The sequence below is a fragment of the Festucalex cinctus genome, chromosome 5 (assembly GCF_051991245.1).
Source record: "Festucalex cinctus isolate MCC-2025b chromosome 5, RoL_Fcin_1.0, whole genome shotgun sequence".
NCBI lineage: Eukaryota > Metazoa > Chordata > Actinopteri > Syngnathiformes > Syngnathidae > Festucalex > Festucalex cinctus.
In genome coordinates, this window is record NC_135415.1 from 11675066 (window position 1) to 11700073 (window position 25008).

The 25008-nt window shown below is 35.5% G+C and overlaps 2 protein-coding genes across 6 annotated transcripts; both read left to right on the top strand.

Moving 5' to 3' along the window:
* The first annotated feature begins 155 nt into the window (after positions 1–155).
* cnot6l (CCR4-NOT transcription complex, subunit 6-like) lies at positions 156–13872 on the top strand. The gene is made up of 12 exons (XM_077522745.1): positions 156–292; positions 1717–1838; positions 3288–3474; positions 4173–4258; positions 4332–4421; positions 6469–6537; positions 6614–6771; positions 8499–8653; positions 8755–8906; positions 10861–11070; positions 11527–11786; positions 12899–13872. Exons 2-12 carry the CDS (start codon positions 1727–1729, stop codon positions 13142–13144), a joined length of 1725 nt encoding a protein of 574 aa, XP_077378871.1. The 5' UTR covers positions 156–292; positions 1717–1726; the 3' UTR covers positions 13145–13872.
* A 1132-nt stretch (positions 13873–15004) lies between these two features.
* On the top strand, positions 15005–24412 carry mrpl1 (mitochondrial ribosomal protein L1). Of its 5 annotated transcripts, none has more exons than XM_077522857.1 (9): positions 15005–15121; positions 15769–15868; positions 18739–18859; positions 20828–20911; positions 21017–21103; positions 22343–22454; positions 22543–22643; positions 22725–22806; positions 24099–24412. In XM_077522857.1, the coding sequence occupies exons 1-9, from the start codon at positions 15091–15093 to the stop codon at positions 24203–24205; spliced, it is 825 nt and encodes a 274-aa protein (XP_077378983.1). In that variant the 5' UTR covers positions 15005–15090; the 3' UTR covers positions 24206–24412. The 5 variants fall into 5 exon arrangements, with proteins under 5 accessions (XP_077378983.1, XP_077378980.1, XP_077378982.1 ...); XM_077522854.1 differs by having other exon boundaries at positions 15006–15121; positions 18580–18859; XM_077522856.1 differs by having other exon boundaries at positions 15007–15121; positions 18580–18859; positions 21017–21088.
* Positions 24413–25008: the final 596 nt, after the last annotated feature.

Below are 25008 nucleotides of genomic sequence, written 5' to 3' on the forward strand. Positions count from 1 at the left end.
TCCCAACATACAATTTTCCAATACTATTTTACTATCCTGTAATGATGTCTGATATATAATTACTAAATGGATTTCATGTATTTAATTAGTAGCATTAGCTTTGCTTACAGCAAACTACCGCGCATGCGTATAAATAAGCGGAACTGTAATGGGAAGTGACGTTTATTTTTCGGCTCTCAGTGTCTGCTGTGGACGGACGTGCTCCCACCACTGCCGACAACAGTCGCGTCTGCATGTCGCTGCCGACGCCGCCGGCGTTTCCCAACTCGCCTGCCACCGTCCACGAATGAAGGTAAACAGCTGTCATCTGGTGGAATTTGTCACTTCGTGGCGCCATGTTGTCGACGTCGTCCCCGGTGCACTCACATGTCGGCCGGTCAACTCTCCTTGTGTTGTTGCGCTTTCATGACTTGGCTGACTTTGTTTTACAACTTAAAAAATGTCTCAATTGGCGGTAACCGTCAAGTGAGACATTTTTAAAGTTGTAAAACAAAATGCTTTATTCGACACATTTTTTTTTGTCTACTCGTGTAAATAAAGTCGCTTGCCAGACTCGAGGGCGTGGCCATACCTGCCTTGCCAGGTGAGTGACAGCTGGTGGTCACGTGGAGGGCAGCTATGTTTGGATCCTCCTACGCATGCGCTTACGCGCGCGCGTGCCTCAGCTGTTGCCGCAGCTGACTGACACGCTGCATAGTTTCCATTAGCTCTTTTTTCTTTTACTTTCTTTCTTCTTCTTTTTTCTTTTTTTTGTACCTCTTAATCAAATAACTTTTCAAGTGCAAATAATTGTGTGTGCGTGTCTGTTAACACGTTACGCAAGACTTTGTGCTAACTTGTCACCTTCAGCGATCACATGCATGGCTAAACTCTGTCACCACGTGGCGTAATGTTATTTTTGTTGACATTCTGAAAACATGAAGACGCTTGAGTAGGACACGAAAGTTGGTGGGGTATTGATGTGTAAGTTTCTCTGACTGTTTGACAGATGATGGTGTCAACGGCTATGACTTTTTAGGACTGTACCCTGTTTTTTTTTTTTTTTGTTTTGTTTTTTTAAATGGTGGAGTTGACTAAAGTGGGGGAAAAAAACAATGCCATGTTTGTATTTATGTGTTTTTTAGCAGGATGCTACGTTTTTTTCCCTCTTTTCTTTCTTTTTTTACTTGTATGACATAACTATACTAGGGGTGTCAAGCGATTTAAAAATTTTAATCGCATGACTTCAATAGTTAACTCGCGATTAATCGCAAATTTTATATCTGTTCTAAATGTACAATATTTGTTTCCAAGTTGTCATACTGTCATAAAACTGGGAAACAAAATGTTAAACTAATAGAAATATGGCTGCATCTTTTAAGTCATTGATGCAGTAACTTCATAATAATTCATAAAATTGACGTCAAATTAAAAAAAAGATGTACTGTACTGTAAAAAAAAAATGAGTGCGATATTGATTTGTGTTTAGGTCATTTTTCTGCCACTAGATGGCATAATTGCATTTGTAAGCCAGTAACAGCTCGGTGCATTTTTCTTTTCATATTAAGAGCTGCCTAATTTTTGACATGAAAGTAACGTGTGAAATTTGGCACATTTTTTTTTTGTTTTAATTGTAAATTACAACTTAACCCCAGTCTCCACAAATATATGCATTATTATTACATTTATTACTGCTAAATTGCTAACTTTTAATGATTATTTTTTAATTATTAACAGATTGAGCGGTATGCCAAAGGACAAATATGATCCTCCAGATCCTCGCCGATGTTACACCATCATGTCAGCGGAGGAGGCGGCTAACGGGAAGAAGTCTCAGTGGGCCGAGCTCGAGATATCCGGTTCGTAACACTGACCGATAACTTTTTTTTTTTTCTTCTTCTTCTTCTTTTCCTTCATTACATGCAACAAATATCTTCAGTGGCCCAATCTTGTTTTACTGGACAACATTGAACAATATCGGTGAAATAATACACACGGGTTGTTTTCACTGCACATGAAGTAGTTCTCTCACATTAAAAATGAAAAGCAGAAGAGGACTGTGGCTGACTTTTTTTTTTTTTTTCCAGACTGCTAAGGAGGGAGATGAGATTGGTGGGAAAAAAAATTGGTTTCTTTTTTTTAAGGGAACGGCCGATCACAGATCTTCCAAAATTAAGGATAAATAGGGCTGAAATTCAATCACAAAATCAGCATAATAATAATTTTTGAGTAATGAGTTGCTTAAATAGATACATTTGCACATTTTAATTTTTTTTTTAAATAACTAATTTTCATCCAAAAGGAACTTGCATAATTATAGTGTTTCAAAAAATGTTATTTGTCTTATTTTATTTTATTTTATTTTATTTTTTTTACATTTTCATTTAAACAAAATTAAGATAAATTGGCCGACCAATCGACCGGTGCACCCCTGAATCAAATCTAGAAGATATTAATCACCATTATTATGGTAATAATTGAAATCACAATTAGGGCGATCATTTATTTTTTTGTTGCAAAAGAAGAAAATGTTTAAATGTAAAAAAATATGAAGACAAATACAATTCATTGAAACATGCATAATTATGCAAGTTCCTTTTGGACAAAAATTAGTTTTTTGTTTTTGTTTTTTGTTGGTGTTTTTTTTAAGTTGCAAATTAGGGATGCCGATGTCTCAATCACATTTTTTTGCACCCGAGCCTGAGTCACCTGATTTTGAGGAACTGCAGATACTGATCTGATTCCTCGGCAAAGTATTAAGGAGGGGGAAAAAATTGCTTCCAAATTTATTTATTTTTTTAAACTTGAACAAAACCATCCCAGTAATTTTGGGGGTGCCATCAGAAGTGCACAAAATAATAAATAAAAATAAATGAAACGTTTTGTTTGGCAATATGTTTACCGCTGGCTGATTTTGTTGCTTTGTAGCCCCTAAAATAATAATAAAAACAAAATTGCCAAAAATGAAAAGCCTCGATCATTTTCTCCCGATACCGATCAGCTGAAAATGACGTGATCGGGACTCGGTTTCCGATCACGGGATCGGGATCGGGACATCCCTAGCGCAAATGGATCTATTTAAACAACTCAAATAACTCAAAAATAGTATTAATAATCTTTTTTTTATTATTATTATTATGCTGATTTTGTAATTGTATAGTGTAATAATTGAAATTCTAATTGAATTTCGATTGATTACACAGCCCTAAGATAGAATTGATATGTGTTGTTAATATTTCAAGTAATTTTTTTTTCACCAAAAAAAAGCTACGTACGAGAAGGCTCAACGACGCAATTTGTTTTGTCAGGGCGAGTGCGGAGTCTGAGCAGCTCGCTGTGGACGCTGACGCACCTGACGGCGCTCCACCTCAACGACAACAATCTGACGCGCGTCCCCCCCGACATCGCCAAGCTGCCCCTGCTGGTCTACTTGAACCTGTCGTCCAATAAGATCCGTAGCCTGCCCGCCGAGCTGGGCAACATGGTCTCTCTCAGGTGGGACGCGCAACGTTTTAGGCTCATTTTGGACTATTCTGTCATTTTTAAATTCAGTCGTAGTTTTAGTCCAACTTCATGCTTGTTAGTTTTTATCACAGTTCGTCAACCTCATCCCATTTTTATTTAGTCCATTTTTTAGTTGACTATAAATCTAGCATTTTTGTCTTTTATTTTAGCCCAAGAAAATGTAATTTAATTCATCTAGTTTTAGTCAGGACAACCATTTTACCCCAGTATATTGTTTTTTGTCGGCAGTCTATATTGAACCTTTTCAGATGTATAACTATTTCACATAACATTTTCTCATCTTTTTGATGAAAAACAATTTCACACACAATTACAGTGGCTACTGTGGCTCCATCTATGAGCTAGTAAGTTAGCCAGCATTAGCTAGCAGTCACATTAACATTATTATTAACATAACTCCACGAGTTACTTCATGTGAATTTAAAAAGAAAAGTAGTGTTCCGGTCACCAACATCCAACATGAAAACACTAATGCTATCTAGTGGCAGAACATTGCCTTAATGTGTCACACTTTTTTTTTTTTTTTTTCTTTTTTTTTTTTTTTAAGTTGTGCAATAGACAGTTTTGCGTTGTAGTGAAATTTTCCCATTACTTTATTTTGATAGCTTTGAAGTATCCCACAAAGCAAAGCTAAATGAATCGTACTTTGTTGTATTTTTGTTTTTCAGGGAACTGCTTTTAAACAACAACCTTTTACGAGTTTTGCCTTTTGAACTTGGGAAGCTTTTCCAGTTGCAATCCTTGGGACTGAAAGGTCAGTCAACTCGATGGAAAACGAAGAAATTCATCTTTCATCTGTCGGCAGATGTTGTTGTTGTTTGTTGCAGGAAACCCTTTGTCACAAGACATCCTCAACTTGTACCAGGAGCCCGACGGAACACGGAAACTTTTAAACTACATGCTTGACAATCTAGCAGGTAAATGTAACACTGTAAAAAACTAATGTTGACTTGTGTCATTACTTTGTTTTAATGAACCAAACCGATGACAATAATCTTCAAAAATCAAACGTAAACAGATGATTGACAGTTAAAAGTAGATTCTCTCTCTGGATGAAGAGCAACAACTCGCAATAGCGCAATGAACAAATGTGATGGTTGTTACGTTGTCTTAATGAACCAAAGTTCCAATATGCTTGAAAAGTATTAATAAATTGCTTGCCTTCGAAAAGCAAACTCTTTAAACAGGTGATGGGGGATAAATAAATAAATAAATAAATAAATATATATATATATATATATATATATATATATATATATATATATATATATATATATATATATATATATATATATATATATATATATATATATATATATATATATATATATTTTCATCACTGTTTCAATTACGGCTGTGCAATTAATCAAAATTCAATTATAATTTCAGTTATTACACGCCACAATTACAAAATCAGAATAATAGTAAACACAAATAAAAAGATTATTTATTATTATTATTATTTTTTATTTATTTATTTTTAAAGTGACTAATTTAAAACATCTTGTTTGGTCCAAAAGGAACTTGGATAATTATAGTGTTTTAAATAATTGTATTTGTCTTAAAAAATTTAAATTTTAATCGCGATTTCAATTAGTTCCTTCGCTCTTTTGCGCCTTTTTTTTTTTTTTTTTTTTTCAATTTTGCATGCATTTTTTTATTTTTTATTTTATTTTTTTACAGTAATGTACCTACCGGTATTATATATAACATTTCTGATGGTTTGAACATTGAGAATGTTTAAATGGGAGAGAAATGTGAGAAAATATAAATGCCTTAAAATATTTCGAATAAATATAAAACATTAAAGCAAGTGACCTCACGGATGTCATTTATTGCGGGCATTTTTTGGAACCAAACCCCAGCGGAAAACGAGGGAACACTGTATTGCCAAAATTACCGTGAATATTATTTTTCCCGTAGTCGAGTTTGAATGAAGAGCTAATAAGACACACCAAGAAGGAAGCTGACTGTTACTTTGTCTCGATAAACTGTGATGACAACGACATTGAAAAATGCACTTCAAATTTTAAGCAGGTGATTCAACTAGTTCACACTTTTTTCACAAGAATGACGACTCAAGTGCTAGGTTGAAGGTCGTTACTCGTTTTTAATGAACAAAAGGTGGCAAACCCTTTAACTCATTCACTTCCAGTCATTTTCACTGAGGTAATTCCCTACACTCCCAGCTGTTTTACTGGATTTTGATCCACAGAATATTGTGTTCTATTGCTATAAAAACATAGACCCTACCGAAAGAAAGATGAAAGTCTCTTCTTTCACGAAGAAAAAAAAAAGTATATTTCTATCTGTTTCCACTTTGCAGCAATTAGCATTAGAATATAGCTAAGTTTCATCATTATTCACACATCTATTTAGAATTTTGAGCAATTTGAGCTTTTTTTTCAACATGGCCCAGGTTGATCTCTTATACTCTGCTGACACCTGCTGGCCGTTTGTGTAATAACTACCATTTCTTCAACTGTTCTTTACAGTTGAGAGGCTGTATAAAAGCCTTCTCTATGCTCAAGCACGAAAAAAACAAACCAAAAAAATGTATAAATACGTCTTTGGTACACTTAAAATATGTAAAATAGAACGTATTTACACGTTTTTGGGAGCAAATGAGTTAAAAACCAATTGTTTTTTGCAAACTGATGAACAATATTATACTTTCAGTGTGAGAGTAAACGTTCACAATATTGCCAAGAACAAAGTTGAGCAACCTTACTTTATTTGAATAATCAAAGGAGCCAGTCAGATTTAGTTTCATTTTATTGGAAAGACTGCCAAGAGTGTTACTTAGTTGTACTGGAAAATTGTCAGTCTTCAAATTTAAGCCCTGTGAAATTGTTGACATTTTATTTCGCCGTGCTTCTTTCTTGCTCCGTTGACATATTTGTTGACTTTTGAGCTCGCGAGGAGCTCGACCTGTCCCCGTCTAATCAGCCGCTGTGTTTGCAGTACATCCGGAGCAACTCCCGCCGAGGCCGTGGATCACCCTGCAAGAACGTGACCAATCGGCCCCCACAGGTTAGGCGCGCGGCGCTCAAAAAACTGCCACTTGTTTACTTACTGTCACGGTGACGGTTTCCCGTCTTTAATTTAGCCGCCTTCACCGTCATGTGCTACAACGTGCTGTGTGACAAGTACGCCACGCGGCAGCTGTATGGCTACTGCCCCTCGTGGGCCCTGAGCTGGGAGTATCGCAAGAAGGGCATCATGGAGGAGATCAACAGCTGCGACGCCGACATCGTCAGCCTGCAGGTGAGGCCTTGGCGAGGTGGTCGCTAGCCAAACCAGCAGCACTTGAAGAAGCACGTAAACAGTATCGGATTTATTGCAGTCAATCAGTTATTGGGGAAAAAAAAGTCACAAACATACAAGAGTAAATATGCATTTTGAGGGAATAATATGTTACAATATTAAACACATAAAAGTCATAAAGTTGTGTGTTTTTGAGATTTAAAAAAAAGTTAGAAAGAATTTTTGTTTGGGAGGGGGGAAAAAGTTGTAATAGAAATAAAAAAAAAAAAGTGTGAAACTACCAGAGTAAAGATGTAACATTAAGAAATAAAAGTTGTAATTAAAAAAAAAAAAAAAGTATATTTTTTCATTTCATTCTTAGAAATGAGAATGATATTGTTGTATATTTGGAGGAAAAAAGATGTAATATTAGAAACTATACTAAGTGCCATTTCTGCAGAAATTGCGTGGGAATGCTGAAAGTGGAATGCTAATATCTGCTAAGCTAAATCCATCCATCCATCCATTTTCTTGACCGCTTATTCCTCACAAGGGTCGCGGTGGCTGCTGGCGCCTATCTCAGCTGGCTCTGGGCAGTAGGCAGGGGACACCCTGGACTGGTTGCCAGGCAATCGCAGGGCACACAGAGACGAACAACCATCCACACTCACAAGCACACCTAGGGACAATTCGGAACGCCCAATTAACCTGCCATGCATGTCTTTGGAATGTGGGAGGAGACCGGAGTACCCGGAGAAGACCCACGCGGGCACGGGGAGAACATGCAAACTCCACCCAGGAAGGTCCGAGCCTGGACTCGAACCGGAGACCTCAGAACTGGGAAGCGGACGTGCTAACCACTCGACTACCGTGCCGCCCTAAGCTAAATCCTTATGATGGAAATTGAAGGATATTTATGTGAAAATTCCAAAGTAAATAACTATTCATTTCTACTATTAGTAGTAGCCGTAGTGAACAGTGTAAATCGGAAGTATTATCAGGAGTTGTTTGAAGGCAAAAAAGTGAGCAGAATAAAATGCTATAAGTATAAAGAATCCGAATAACGTATGTGGGAATGCTGAAATGCATGTTACCAAGAATATGACATAAACTTAGAAGAGTTAAAAAAAAATCAGGAAGAATAAAAGAATAACATTGTTTCAACAAATGGAAGTTGTAATATTAGAAGGCAAACAAATTATGAAGTTAACAGAAAAAACGTTGTAATATTAAGAAATAAAAGCCATCATTTATTACCAAGAACTCTTAACCCTAATAAGAATGTCATAAATACTGTTGCAACATTTTACAAAAGTTATAAAGGTAATTTGTGTGAACAAAGTCAAAGTTGTATGTTTTTGAAAAAAAAAGTTATGATTGAAGTTATAGGTTTTAAGAAAAATTAACCTACTAGAATGAAGTTATTTTAAAAATAGAAGCTGTAATTTACAAGAAAAATTATGAGGTAGATGTCAATTTTTTGTCATAAAGTTACAACACTATATAGTTTTGCACTATTTTAGAGAAATAACGCATTGAATCTCTCAGAATGAAATCATTTTAAACAAAGTTCTAAAGTTGTGACGACGACAGATGTTTTTTGACACACAAATGGACATGTGCAGTAATGTTTGCTTTGTTCTTGTTTGCTGCAAAACCGATGTTTATGTACAGCACTTTGTATACAGCAATGCCTGTTCGTAGAGTAGAGTAGAGTAATCGTAATCGTAGTTGCCTTGTGTGTCCAGGAGGTGGAGACGGAGCAGTACTACGCCTTCTTCCTGGAGACGCTCAAGTCGCGAGGCTACGACGGCTACTTTTGCCCCAAATCACGAGCCAAGCTGGTGTCGGAGCAGGAGAGGAAGCACGTGGACGGCTGCGCCGTCTTCTTCAAGACGGACAAGTGAGCGGCGCCTCCTCCTCCCCGACCACCCTCACCACGCCCCCCACCGTCCCACTGGAATGTTTTTGATTAGTTGAAATGATTTGATGTGCACGTGGCAGGTTCACGTTGGTCCAGAAACACACGGTGGAGTTCAACCAGGTGGCCATGGCGAACTCCGAGGGCTCCGAGGTGATGCTCAACCGGGTGATGACCAAGGACAACATCGGCGTGGCCGTGCTGCTGGAAGTCAACAAGGACTTGTTCTCCGGAGGTGAGAAGGAGCGTTGTTACTTTGTTTTAATGAACCAACGGTTTGACAACCAACTTTTAAGCTGACGATTAAACACTAAAAATATATGATCACTTTTTGGAAGGCAGCATCAAAAATGAAGATGACTGCAAATTTGTTTTGATGCACCGAGTTCCAGATGTTGTGACATATTGAGCAAAGACCTCACAGTAGTGTTACAAATGAGGCCAAAACCTTTTTTACTTTGTTTTAATGAACCAAGTGGCGGACAAGCGAGGTTTCAGCAGATAATTAACACTGAAGCAGCTACACCCTTCAGAAATCAAAGATTTGAGCAGATGGATCTCCGGAAGTAAGGAGGACAATTGTTACTTTGTTTTAATGAACTAAACGGGTTGAAAACCAACTTTTAAGCGGACGATTAAACACTAAAAATATATGATCACTTTTTGGAAGTCAGCATCAAGAATGACGATGACTGTAAGTTTGAGTTCCAGATGTTATGATATAATGAGCAGACTCACAGTAGCGTTACAAATGAGGCCAAACCTTTGTTACTTTGTTTTAATGAACCAAGTGGCGGACAATCGAGGTTTAAGCAGATAACGCTTAAGCAGCAACACCCTTCAGAAATCGAAGATTTGAGCAGATGAATCACAAATACCGTGAGTTATGACTAACAACAGCATCAAGAATTAAAATGAGAGTTGTTACATTGTTTTCCTGAACCAAGATATCAACGTCGCTCCCTTGTTCCACATTAAATCTTATTTGGGTGGTGTGGTGGCCCTGCCCAAAAAGTTTCAATGATTATTTAGTATCTTTATACTGTATTTGTTTTAAGCCTTTCAGAAATATTACTTCTCTGTGCTGGTATTTATTTATTTTTTTGCATGATACAGGGTTTTTGGGGGGAAATATAATTCATGTCTGACTAAATATTTAACATTTAATATTTTCTGTGCTTTATATCCTGTTCAAGCCATTATTTAAAGAGGTTTATTTATTTTAACCTGGTTAAATAAAGGCTAAATAAAAAAAATAAAAAAATAACTGATTCACGAATAAATGTGCAAAATTTAAGTGGGCAAACCCCGGAAATATTGAATATTAAAGATAATGAATTGTGTTCTGTTGATTTTATTGTATTTATGAATCTTGTCAGAGTACTTTGGCTGGCCCTGCATAGTCACGTAGTGGCCCCATTAATGCAGATCACAAAACATGAAAAAATAAATAAAAAAATCTGAGGTTTTAAATATATGCTTAACAAAAGTTACATTTTTTGATGAAGCGCAAAGGCATGAAAAATTGAGTTGACCATTGCAACGTTAAGTAACCAAAGTGTATTTGAGAATTTGAAAATAGTTAAAAATGTGACAGTAGAACAAAAGTATGTTTTCACTTTTTGTATGAAAATCCACAACCCGCAAAAGCAGCATCAACAAAGCTGACAGTCGTTACTTTGTATTTAAAGGGATACATGATTTATTAAACCATTTTCAGCAGTGAAAAGTTAATAATTGTCCAGAATGACTTTGATAACTTCATTATTTTCCATGTACAATTGGAAATTTTTAAAAAGTAATTTTTCGACTTGCTGTTGACTGATGACGACATCACCTGTGCTGAGGAAGTAGGTAATGACCAATCATGGCTCACCTTTTTTCTGGGTTTGGTAAGTAAACTGAGCCATGATTGGTTTTTGGCAAGTGATGTCATCATCAGTTGACAGCAAATTACTTATTACAGGTATTAATTAAAAATAATGAAGTTACCACATTAATTATAGACAAATTATTAACTTTTTACTGCTGAAAATGGCTCAATGAGTCAAGTATCCCTTTAAAGAAATACATGCAAACATTTTTGGAAACAATACTCAATACATTGAATGTGCATTTTTTACTATTTTTGGATTAAGAGCAACAAGAACAAAGTGGAGCATTTTGTTTTGCTGTCGTCCGCGATTCAGGCGCGAAGGCGTCGCCGGAGAGGCCTCTGGTGCTGGTGGCCAACGCCCACATGCACTGGGACCCCGAGTACTCGGACGTCAAGCTGATCCAGACCGTCATGTTCCTGTCGGAGCTCAAGAGCATCGCCGAGAGGGCGGCGGCGGGCGAGTCGGACGCGTCCTCCATCCCCATCGTGCTGTGCGCTGACCTCAACTCGCTGCCCGACTCCGGTAAGGGGACGGGCACCGGTCGGCCGGTCAGCCTCCATTTCACAAAATTTTCCCATTGCAAAGTCGTACCAACAAGCTGTTACGTTACAAGAGCTAAGTTATCACGAGTCAATACGTGGAAGAACTCAAAATACAGATTACCGATTAATCTGCCACGTGTTACTTGCATTAAGCAAGTAAATGCATCAATATTAAGTGTTATTAGAGATCGTAGGTTACTTATCTGCATTGCTGTAATGTACAAAAACACAATATTGTGTTTTTTTTTTTATTTTTTAGTATGAGCTGATGTGACCTTTTTTATATATCGCCAACCTCCCCACAATATCATGATAATTATCATATCGTGACCTTCATATTGTGATATTGTATCGTGATTTTTGGATATCGTTACATCCCTATTTGAAAGTTGCAAATGTGTTGGTTTTTTTGTGTGTGTGTGTGTGTGTGGCGCAGGCGTAGTGGAGTACCTGAGCAACGGTGGCGTGGCCGACAACCACAAAGATTTCAAGGAACTGCGCTACAACGACTGCCTGAGCAACTTCAGCTGCAGCAGCAACGGCGCCGGCAACAGCAATAACAATGGCAACTGCGCCGCCACCGCTGCCACGGCCGCCCCTGGCAATGGCGGTGGCAGCGTCACGCACAGCTTCCAGCTCAAGAGCGCCTACGACAGCCACGTCATGCCTTACACCAACTACACCTACGACTTCAAGGTAACCTTTTTCTTTCTTTTATTCTTTTTTTTTTTTTAGCCATTTTTGCAACATTTAGTTCAACACTCGATTGAAAGTAATGTTTAGATTCTGTCTGAGTTTTGGATATTTTTTCATGGTTAATGATGAACAGATTTATTTACATTCGACTTTACAGTCATCTGGTCGGGATCAGATGATATTTAACATTTTATGCAAAATCGGAGATTGGCCGAGCGATCGATGACGACATTGGTCGGCTCAGCGGAATAAGACTTACTTGTTGAATTTAATGATTATCAGCATTTTTGGGAGAATCGTTGTTTTTGTTTTTCCTCATGTATTACAATTGCCAATAATTATGCATGGATTTTTGTTATTTGTGGTAGTTAAAATAGAGAAAACGTCAAATAACAATAATTATACACAATATTAAGTTTATTATATTGATTCTATTTCAATTTTATTTCATATATTTAGATTTTTTAAATTATATTATAAACAGTGCTTAACTTTTTTCACTTGTTTGACAGTTTGTTCCAATTGTATATTTGTTTATTTATTTTTTCTTTATATACTATATATCATCATTAATTTTTCCAATAATTATTATAAAAATAAGAGGCTAAATACTCGCCATTGGAAAAAATGTATTATCCTGTTGATAACTGAAAAATTCTACTATATTTAAATGTTATTGTATTTATTTAGTTTTAATGTAGTTACTCATATTTATTGATAATTAGATTCCCTCCACCCCCCTTCATTATGTATAATTATCAATTTTAGCAATAACAGTTATTTATAACGGTAATATTGGGGTGGGTCTTAATTAAAATAGAAAAGTGCACAAGTAATTCAAGAGTACGACTGAATTTACTTTTTTATTTTATTTATTTTTTTTTACTGTATTTGTCTTTTACGGGGGGTACACAAAAATCCCCCATAAAAAGCTAAATATAGAAATGTAATTAATATAAATATAGGTCAGGGTAGGATGGTGGACGTTATACGCAAAAAAAAAGTTTAAATTGTCACAAAGTTTTAAGGGCAGGAAACGGATCATTTGCGGAGTGTCTTCCTTATTCCCGATTCTGTTTTTTTTATTATTATTTTTTATTTCTTTCTCGAAGGGCGTGATCGACTACATCTTCTTCTCGCGCACCCACATGAGCGCGTTGGGCGTGCTGGGCCCGCTGGACGCCCGCTGGCTGTCGGACAACAACCTGACGGGCTGCCCCCACCCCCACGTGCCCTCGGACCACTTCTCCCTGCTGGCCCAGCTGGAGTTGCGACACCCACCATCACCCTCCTCCTCCTCCTCCGCCACCTCCTCCACGCCGCTCAACGGCCTCCGCCTGCCCCCCGTCCACAGGTAGTGCTGTGCCTTGATTTTTTAAGCCCCTCCCCCCTGCCTTAAAAGGAACCCTGTACAGTTTCATATCAAGACGTCTTCTTATGGAAGTCTTTTGCCTGATGTTGCACACTGAAATTTTTTCTTTTTTTGATTTCTCCCCTTCATCAAAGTTCCAAACCAAATGTTGCCACAGTGACCTCAGTCATATTTTTTTAAACGTAGCCTGTTTGGTCGACAAACACTGTAATAATGCTGTTTTGTCTTCATCACGCGACACATGTCAGATCATAGTTTGTAAACTCCATTATTTAAAAAAAAAAAAAAGAAACACAACAGTTAGGGAAAAATGCTAACCAAAGTGTAAAAACGAGCAATAAAGTTGAGTAAAAAAAACTCTGCAACCCCCTTTTCAAATGCCGGCTTTTTGTGATGTAAAAAAAAAATGAGACCAAGGTACCAGTAAATGGCAAATCTATTGGGGGGGAATAAGTAAAAAATCTACAGAGGTACTCTCCCCACGAATTTTTTTGGCATTTGAACAGGGGTGTGTAGACTTCTTATAGCCACTGTGAAAAGTTGCAGGAATCAAGGTCAACCGCAAGAAAATTATCTGCAAGTTAAGGCTGGAGAAATTACACACAATAAAATTAACATTTTTAGAGTAAAGTCTGAATATTATGAGAATAGTCTTGTTTTAATATGGCACAATGGTATGTGATTAAAATTGTATTGCGAATTGTTATTGTCCAAGAGTAAAGCTGGATTTTTTTCTCTTTTTTTCTTTTTTTCTTTTTTTTTTTTATGATGAAGTCAAAGTTACAAAGAAAAAAAGGAGGAATAGTACAAGAAGAACTTTAGAATGGATTTTTTTTTTCTGGAAAAATGTATACTGTTACTGGAAAAAAAAAAAAACAGTCATGAAGTTACACGAATTAAGTCATCATATTACAAGAATAAACCCGTAAAATTACAAGAATAAAGTTATTATACAAGAAAAAAAGTCTTACATTAAAAAGTTGTTACATTACAAGATTACAAGAAAAAGACAATGTTACAAGAATAGATTTGTTTTTTTGTTGTTGTGATCTTCAAATTTCATTTTTAGACAATTGTTTTTCTTGTAAAATTCCAACTTTTTTCTCGGAAAATAACTTTTTCTAAAGTAAAATTAAGTATTTGACTTGATTGTGATTTTCCGTGTGGCCCTAATATTCTTGATTTTCTTGAATGTGTCCTTTCAAATTGCATTGTTGTCACTTTAGGCCAAATGTGAAGTATTAACCAAGTTACATTCAAAGACATAATATGTTAACGCTGACATCTTCAACATAGTAAAACTATACAGGACCTGAGTCTTCATGGCACTTCAAAAATGTTTGTAATGAATATATTTTAAAAAGACCACTGCCACTTTGACAATGCCTAATTTTGGCAAATATTTGACATGTTTCCACACAATTTCTTCAACAAGACACATTATACATTATACTTTCTTGTTGGAATAACCTCGAAATGCACCCGACAGCAAATATTTTTTTAAAAAGAGAAAGTGTGGAATTAAAAAATAAACGTGTGACTGTACTTGGTCAATAAAGTTCTATAAATAAAATGCCTGTTTTTTTTTTTGTCTTTTTTTTTTTGCGAATGACTTAATTATAATTTTAGTTCATGTATTCATTTCATGTTTGACGAGGGGAGATGGTGGGCGGTACCAATTGTCTGATTGGATTGTTTCCCACTTCCCGAACTCTCGCGTGAATGACAAACATCAAAATTAAAAATAGAGGGACAAGTAATGCATTCATAATGAACAATTATGAATATAAAATGAACAGCGTTTGGAAAATTGTGTTCCAAAGTGTTAAATATCGATAATGCTTCGTTAGTAATAAAAGTTGCACGTAGTTTGGAGACGGAACCTTCTTGCGTAATCACGTTCCTCTCCGGATCACTTCCGGTCTCTTCAAGATGGCAGCTTGCACGCGTACATTATTGAAAGGTCAGCTATGTTTTGTCTTTTTTTTCCCTTTTTTTTTTTTTTTACAATCTGCGTTTTATCACTAGTTGTATATATGTTAGAATAATGTAGATTAGCATATGTGAGCTCGTCGGTGCTATGGTTGTTAGTTTAAAACTTTAATTGGTCACCGTAGCCTTGTAGCAAACCTGACGTTTTAATGGATAAGCTCAAAAAATATTTCGATGTGCTTTGTTTTATAGAGTCTGAATGCTATTTTATTGGGATGTATGTGTTACACTTATCAAACTGTTTTTCGCACTTCTTAAGGTCATTAGCGCTGTTTTTGTATTTTTTTCGTTTGTTTTGTCTTATAAACGCTAATGTTTGTAATCTGATGGCAAGACGTGTTTTTCTCGGTCATCAGCGTTTTAGTTGCTTTTTGCAATCGAAATATTAAATAGTTGTGGCGTATGTATTATAAAAACGTAAGTGTGCACGTTTTGATTGTATGTGCACTTTTGTTTTTTTGTGAGTTTTTGCATCTGAAGCATCCTGAAGTGAAACTGATTGAAAGGATGTTTACAATTGTTAGGCTGCTTTTAGCATGGGTGCCCTTTATCTCCATTAGTTTTTCTTTCTTCTTCTTCTTCTTTTTTTTTTTTTTTTTTTTTTAAATTTATTTACAGTTGTTACAGGATGTCGGCGGCAGCTCCTAAGCAGCAGTGTTTCCTCCTGCCCTGTTTTTCCCACCAACAACATTCCCATTAGAACTTTTGCTGCTGTCAAGTGAGTTCTCAAATTTTGGCCACATTTACACTGTTAAAAATTGAACATTGAATCCCAGTTCATCGTGGGGGAAATGTTGCAGACCAAGTCACAATTGGTCAAAATCCAGAATATTGCTCATGTAAGCCAATAAACCATAAAAAAAAAATAAAACATTTTTTTTTTACAACTGCTCCCCTCAGTTAAATGCTGCTGCAGTTGTTTGGCACCAAGATACCAAAATGTAATATTTTTGTTGATTTTTATTTTTTCCCCTTTTCAATAATCATTAAAAAAGAAACAAAAACACACAAACGTTTATATCAACGCCACTGTGAGGAATTGGGTTTATATATATATATATATATATATATATATATATATTAGGGGTGTCACGATTCGCCAACTCCACGATTCGATTTAAATTTCGATTTTGGGGTCACGATTCGATTTTTTTTTTCGATTTTTTTTTTTTTTTTTTTTTTTTTTTTTTTTTTTTTTTTTCCCCCGCTCCCCCACTTTATAACACAGAGGCATATGCTTCTTTAGGCTAAGGCTAGTCTATGATCATTGGTTCTATTCATTGTACAGTAAATCTTATTTCAAAAGATCGGCTACATATAGGTGATGCAATTTCCATATTATTTTTGTGTAAATTTATGTAATATATGATAATTGACATTAGGCAGGAATGATCAAATTCAAAGAATTTATTTACAATATAAAGTTAACCGTCTTGTTCTTACTGAAGTGTAAAATAAAAAATAAAAAAACAAAAACAAAAAGTCACAGTGGGTGCCTGCCATCTATTGACTGTTTTTGGTTACAACAGTGTGCTGTGCGTTCCTCTTAAAATAATGTGCAATGTGCAACAACAACAAAAAATATATTGTATCCAAAGTCATGGAACAAATACAGCCTGAACAAACTATATCCCAACATTTACAGTTGCTGGGCATACTGTAGCGTGGTTCAAGTACACTAATTAAATGTTTGAATCCAGCGTTTTCCAAGGCTGCAGGTCTGCTGCTATAAATAGACCTATGGATCTGGCGTTTCGCGCGAGCTGAAGTGTGTGGAAGTTTCACTGTAAATGAGGATGAAATAGTTGGTTGGACCGTTGTTTTCCCACTTGTTTTCGCCGCCGGCTCCGCTCCCCTAGTATGTATGTGTGTGTTTGTGTCGGCTGGTGCCCGTATAATGGTACTTCAGTTTGAATGCGCCAGCGCGACACTCTGATTGGAGGACTGTGCCAGCGCGACACTCCGATTGGACGACTGTGCCAGCGCGACACTCCGATTGGACGACTGTGCCAGCGCGACGCTATTGTGTATCCGTGTATTATACCCCTATTGGTTATTGTTGTTTCTCCTCCGTTCTGTCAGTTCTGTCAAATGCGGTTATTATTTGTTCACCTTCCACTTTCACTCCCTTGTCAAACCCCTGCCTGAAATTTCAATTAAAACTACTCAGATGTTAAAGTCGACCCGTGTTTATCTACTCTATATTTTCTGTTATTGTGTTACTTCCCTTCCCCTTGACGAGCCGGGCGTAACACCGTGGCCGAGTACAGTACGCGCACATAGCATATCTTGCAACTGTGGTCTTTTTATCGACAACGTGAACGTTGTCGACATAACTCACCGGGAACGCAAAATGTTTCCAAACTGGTGACGAGAGAAGCGGGAGCGGCTTGAAGCACCATTGCTGTGTCTGTCCGCGCTTGCCATCATGACTGCAGGAGAAGTCAGCTAACAAGTGCCGTTAGCTAGTAGCTGAATGGCTGCGTCTCATTTGCTTTCCTGGGAGGTGGCGGTGGAGGCGGTGGCGGCGGGCGCGGGGGGGGGGGGGCATCGAATCGTGTGTCCTCTCTTCTATTTCGATGCTCGAAATCGTGACGTAATTTCGATCGATTTCGATAAAAAATCGAAATCGTGACACCCTTAATATATATATATATATATATATATATATATATATATAATGACACCCTAGTTCTTAAAACTCATCACAAAGCAATAAAATAAAGTATTTATTTAACAATGAATAAATGTTCGACCACGCAAATTAATTTTAAGCAAAAGTCCACTAGCTGGATGCTAACCAATAATATGAAACAAAAACAAAAAAACATTTTTTATTAAGTTATTATTTTAATCAAAAACAATGTTATTTTGAGGTAAAACTACAAATTTTCAGGTTTTTTTAAATGTACTTTTTTATATCAATTTTCTAGAAATCCATGCCTTGTTTGAAAAAGGTAATGAAGAAAAGTTTGATGCTTTTGTTGAAAATATTTTTTTCCTTCATTTTTTTCCCAATGAAAAGATGTGTAAGATGCCCCCCCCCCCCCCCCCCCCCCACACACACACACACACACACACACACACACACACCCCAGAATATTGTTTGTAAAAAGTCTAATTTGGAGGGAATTTTTCTCCTCCGGTCTTTCTGACAAATTTACTACATGACAAAATATTTTTGTAGAGCACATGCTGAATAGCATGTACAGTAGCTCAAAGCATCATGGATGATGGCTCGAATGAAAACAAACAAAGCTACACCAAACGGTCATAATGGTTACCGTTTAACCACGACTGCACCAAATAATTTCTCATGGAATTTTTATTTATTTTTTCCCCCAGTAGACTTTGCATGACCAGCAAGTTTTGTATTCAAAAGGTGTTTTTTGTTAGTTTTAGTTGAACTCAAATAACCTTGATTCCGAGGGCTAAGAAGAAGTTTAAGAAGGAAGAGGCGGCAGCAGCAGCAGTGCCCGAGGTGAAGAAAGTGAAGAGGGTGGTGGACGACGCGGGCCGACACAAGCCGTTCGGGAAGACGGCGTGGGCGCCCGTGGATGACGTCTACATCTTGAGGTTCTATCCCAGGACCGTGTATAGCGCCGCCGACGCCGTGGAACTGCTCAAGAGCTTCCAGGCTTTGGACTTCACGGCGCCTGACCAGCCTGTCTACGTGGACCTCAAACTGGACATGAGCCTGGAGAAGAAGGTCAGCATGAGCATCAGTCTACTCTCACCACTTGATACTTTTTTATGTATTGCGACAAAAAATGTTTGAATTTATCAGAGATTCCGGGAACACTCCAAAGCAAAATTCTGTGATTGCACTGGAGTTCAATTTCGACAGTGTTTCAACACACGGAGGTCCTCCAAAGCAGCGTTTCCTCATTTATTTAGTTGTAAGAACTTGTCATTTGTCGTACCCGGAAATAACATTTCTTAACAGTTCTTGGTCGGGCTGTGCAATTAATCGAAATTCAATTAAAATTTCAATTATTGCACTTCACAATTACAAAATCAGCATAATCGTAAAAAAAAAAAGATTAATACTAATTTTTTAGTTGTTTAATTTATACATTTGCACCTTTTTAAAGTAACTAATTTATTTTTATTATACTTTTTCCAAAGAATTGTATTTGTCTTAATATTTATTTTTTATTTTTTTTGGGGGGGAGGCATTTAAACATTTTGTTTTGTACCAAAAATAAATGACCGTCCTACTGTAAAGTGCACATGCTGCACTCCAACATAAATAAATAAATCTATATTATTATAAATATATATATTATTACAATTCTTTTTGGTCCAAAAGGAACTTAGATCATTAGTGTTTCTATTTTTTTTTAATTGGTCTTAATATTTTTAAATGCTTAAACATTTTCTTGTTTTGTACCAAAAAATAACTAATCGTGATTTTAATCAGTGCCAAAATAATCGTGATTATTATTTTTCCTATAATCGAGCAGCCCTAGTTCTTGGTCCTCTCAAAGTACTGACCAGTGTTAATTTTGACAAGAAAATTTAATTTAGCTTTAGTTATAGTCTTGTGACTAAAATTAAAGTTTTATTTGTTGTATTTGTTTTAATCCAATTTTAGTCGACGAAAAAAAGAGCAATATTAGTTGACTAAATTGACAGTTTAGTCTAGTTTCCTTCAGCATACACTTTTATACAGAAAATTAAAACACACCTATTTATAACTGTAGTTTAACACGCAAGACACGTTTAATACAACACTGTCTTTTATTAACTCATTCACTCGCAGCCATTTTCACAGAAGCAACTTCCTTCGTTCCCAGCTGCTTTACTGGATTTTGACTGATTTTGCAAGGCCCACAGAATATGTACAGTATAAAAACATGGAACCGGGCAATAGAAAGATTAGTGTCTCTTCTTTCATCTGGGGGGAAAAAAAAAAAAAAAAAAGTATTTCTAATTGTTTCCATTTTGCAGCAATTAGCAATAGAATATAGCTTAGTTTCATCATTATTCACAAATCTGTTTCAAACTGTGGGGAAAACAGCTTGTTGCAACATGGCCTTGGTTGATCTCTTATACTTTGCTGCCACCTGCTGGCCGTTTTTGTAATAACTACCATTGCTTCAACCGTTCTCTTCAGTTCAGAGGCTGCATCAAAGATTTCTGTATGTTCTAGCATTAAAAAAAAAAAAATTAAAAACGGATATACGTCTTTGGGACACTTAATACATTTCAAATATAACGTATTAATACCTTTTTTGGAGGAAATGAGTTAGTGTTTCAATGAAACATTTTGAACTGTCAATATTATAACTTAGTTTTCACCTAAATAAAAAACAAAGTGCATAATTGCTTACAGCTGCACAATGAAATAAATCAAATTAAATACATCAAATTAAATGACATTCAATAAAATAAACATGATCAGTTTGAGTGTTTCTTTTCTCCAACCCGCGTTTCGTTCCTTCTGATTGGATTGCGTGAATTTTCGTCACCGTGTTGTTTTCATTTTCGTTCTCGTCATTGACAAAATTGTGAATCAATTTTAATTATCGTCATCGTCTCAATGAATGGCTTCTATTTTAGTTTTCGTTTCATTTTCGTCTAAAATAAATTTTTCATGATGTCGTTCCCTTCATGAAAATGTTTGATTTTGAGCACTTTTTTTTGTTTTGTTTTTTTGTTTCCCTACTTGTAGAAAAAGGTGGACCCGTTTGTCAACACTGTGACTCTTCCGCATCCTTTCAAGACTGACCCCAACAAAGTTTTGGTTTTTACTGAGGTCAGCTCTTGTTCGCCAATATTTCCAATGAAACTTTTTTTTTTCTTCTTTTTTTTTAAAGAATTGCTGACATTTCAATGATTGTTTTTTTTCTTTTCCCAACAGGATGCTAATCAAGCGCAAGTGGCTCAGGAGGGCGGGGCTGCGTTTGTGGGAGGCACGGATCTCATCCAGCAGGTGACGTTGAGAAACGTAAAATTCCATCTTCATCTTACAAACAAAATGGAGATTTTTAATAGGTTGGATACAAATAGTGGCAGCTGCCTGCCCATAAGCGGAGAAATTACAAAAATGAGTCCATCTTTTCGGAGATGACCACAGAGACAAATCATAAAATGCACAAAATATGACAAAAAAAACTTTTTTTTTTTTTTTAGGGAGTGACAGAAATAAATATTTTGACCAAAAACATTGGAAAACTATAAAGAAAAATTATACAAGACATAAAATAAATATTCAAAAAAATATTCAAACTATTCAATGGGAAAAAATACAAAATTCAAAAAGATTAATTGAAACGGAAAAAAACAGACAAAATACTAAGACAAAAATAAATTTAAAATAATAATAATAAATGAAAAATAAATATCAGACAAAGGAACATTATTAGCTGAAAATTAAGAATTTTGAACCTACAAAAGTAGACAACATACAAAATGTCAAAATCTGTTACATATATCTTAGTTTGAAAAAACACAATTAGGGAAAATGGTTATAAATGAAAAATAATAATAGTGAAAAATAGAAAATAATACAAAAAAAAGTCAAGTGGCATATTTTAGGTAAAACAATAGCCAAAAAAAACAGAAAATTATACTAAGATATTTACAGAAATATTAATTGAAAAATACATGGATGTTAGGGAAAAATATTAGATGGGTTTTTGCTTTGGGGATAATTTGAATGATGGAAAATTAGATACTAAGAAATACAAAATAATATGGGTGAATAAAATGCACAAAAAAATATTAGAAATATATTGGACACTTATATGCAAATATCAGAACAACATACTCAAATGTTAGAAATAAAACTAAAATATATATATATATATTTACAAACACAAATTTTTTTTATAAATACTTTTGAAAATAAATACTCCTTTTGAACATGTAAATTATGATTCTTTTCCTTTTCTCTTTTTTTAACTACAACTTGTATTTTATACTTGTGATGTATTTATATGTTCAATAAACTCAATCAATCAAATACAAAGAAATGGTGAAAAATATTTGACAAAAATAGAAAACGTCCGACAAAATTAAGAAATTTGTATGTTAAATGTAAACATTTGATGAGCATTCACAAATATTTTGACAAAAAAAAAGATTAAAAGTGCACAATTACAAACACAGTTGAAAAATACACATATTTAAAGAAAAATCATAACAAACACCCAAAAACTGTTATTTGTTTTTTTGTTTTTTTCAGATCTTAGACGACGAGGTGGTGGCCGACTTCTACGTGGCCGTGCCGGAAATGGTGGCCAAACTTTTGCCGCTGAAAAATAAACTCCGCAAAAAGTTTCCCAAGAGCAAGAGAGGTGCACTCAAGATTCCTTATTAATTTGAAAAATATATATATCAACTCCAAATAACATTTGTAACATTGTGGTTGTTTTTCCTCTTCAGGCTCGGTCGGCATCAACATTGGCAACATGCTGTCGCGCTTCCGCATGGGCCACGAATACGCCGTGGAGAGCGAGTGCTACGTCAGGACGCAGGTGGCCACGGTACGTCGCCGCCGCCGCCATCGTGACCGTCCCGCTCAAGTAGGCGGAGTTTCATTCCCGTTTATTCCGCTTTCCCTCCAGTTGGACTTCCCCACGCAACACATCCTCGACAACCTGCAAAGCATCCTCGCCGACGTGCGCTCGCATCGGCCCGCCGACATGGGTAACGAAAAAAAGCAAATCGAGCTACTTTTTGACGGGGCGTCAGCGTGACATCATTAGCAATAAAAAAAAGAAGTGATGACATGGTGTCGGTGAAGCAAAAAAAAAAAAAAAAAAAAAGTACCTTTTTTAAATAATTCAACATTTTCTAACATTTGTTTTGCTTGAATGCAATGGACAAATGGGCTCTGGCCACCAGTGGGCAGTATAAAAAATAAAATAAAAAAAAAGTCAGTTGTGACTTAACTTTGTTTATATAGAGAATTTTAAAGGGATACTTGACTAATTGAGCTATTTTCAGCAGTAAAAAGTTAATATTTTGTCCAGAATGAATTTGATAACGTGATTGTTTTTCGTATACAATTAATACCTTTTTAAAAAGCAATTTTTCACCTTGCTGTCGACTGATGATGACATCCCCCGTGCTGAGGAAGTAAGTCACGACCAATCATGACTCAGTTTACTGACCAAACCCAGAAAACAGGTTAGCCGTGATTGGTCGTGACCTACTTCCTCAAGCACAATAAAATGCATTGCACATAATGTAAATCCGCACATTATGGGCAAAAAATTATTAGAATCTATTTTACAAGAAAAAAATCAACATTGTACACTTTAAAATACACAAATTATTAGAAAATTAGAAAATTACAAAATAATTGTGTAAAAAAAAACAATAAAATGCACTGTAAATACACAGTATTGGGAAAAAAATTATTGAAATCTATTTTACAAAAAAAAATCAATTTTACACTTTAAAATAAACAATTATTAGAAAAAGTACAAAATATTTGTGTAAAAAAATCAATAAAATGCACTGTAAATACACAGAATATTGAGGAAAAATATCAAAATATTACACTTTAAAATACACACATTATTAGAAAAAGTACAAAATATTTGTGGGGAAAAAAACAAAATGCACTGTAAATACTGAGAATATTGGGGAAAAAATATCCAAATGTTACACTTTAAAATACACAAATTATTAGAAAAAGTACAAAATATTTTGGGAAAAAAATTCCATAAAATGCACTGTAAATACGCAGAATATTGGGGGGAAAAAAGTATTGGAATCTATTTTACAAAAAATATGCATATTTTACACTTTAAAATTCACAAAATCAAAAAAAAAAAATGCTGAATATCAGTCACACTATATTAGAAATAAGACAAGAAATGTTTGGCTAATGGAACTACATCAAAATGAGTACGCTGCAAACAGCGTTTCTAAGATAAAAATGATTTTTAAAGAATTTTTGTTTTTGTTTTCTCCAATTGACACTTTTCCAGGGCCTTTTATTGAGCGCGCCATCGTGTGCAGTCGCACCAGTGAACCTCTGTGGTTTGACAGTGAAAACCTTCTCGCAAAAGCACCTGAAGACGACATCCACGAATAACATCCTTCCTTGTATATAATGTAATTGTTATTATTGTTATCATCTACAATAAACATGACCACACAAGATGACAGCAAACTGGTTGCCTAATTTTCCGTAATCAGATTCATTGAACTTTTTTTTGCAAAAGTAAGTGAATCCACTTTTGCAAACACCCTCCCTTGTATATATATTGTGCATATTAACAATAAACATTTTTGGGACTCATGTTAAGTGTCTCTACTCTAGTGTCATAGCACGTTTGGCCACCAGGTGGCAGTATTACTCCAACATGAAGATGCGATTTACTCACTTGTTGCTGGTAGATTAAGAAACTTGCGGCTTCTCTGTCTTGTTTTAATTAACTCATTTTTAATAATTAAAAAATATGCAATACCCGTAATATTGGGGCATTTTTAATGAAAATTGAAAGGATTGGTAATTTGATACAGGCACATTTTTTATTTTTTTACACGCTGTTCAACTGTGTAGTTAAATACCATGACTATATACAAACAAGTTTTTTTTTCACAAGAAATTTAGCATAATGTGTTTCCTACTTACTACCTATATATATTTTTTTCAGTTTAAAAATACATTTTAATTTCCTTCGTGGGCCATTGCATACTTGTTAGCATCCACGGATTCACATAATCATTAACTTTTTTTTTCATTTATTTTTTTTTACTACAAAAGCCTTCAAAAAAAACTTTTTTTTTATTTATTTTTTTATTTTTTGTAAGTACAGTGTTCCCTCGTTTCCCGCTGGGGTATAGGTTCCATAAAAAAAAAAAATACCCACAATAAATGAAATCCGCGAAGTA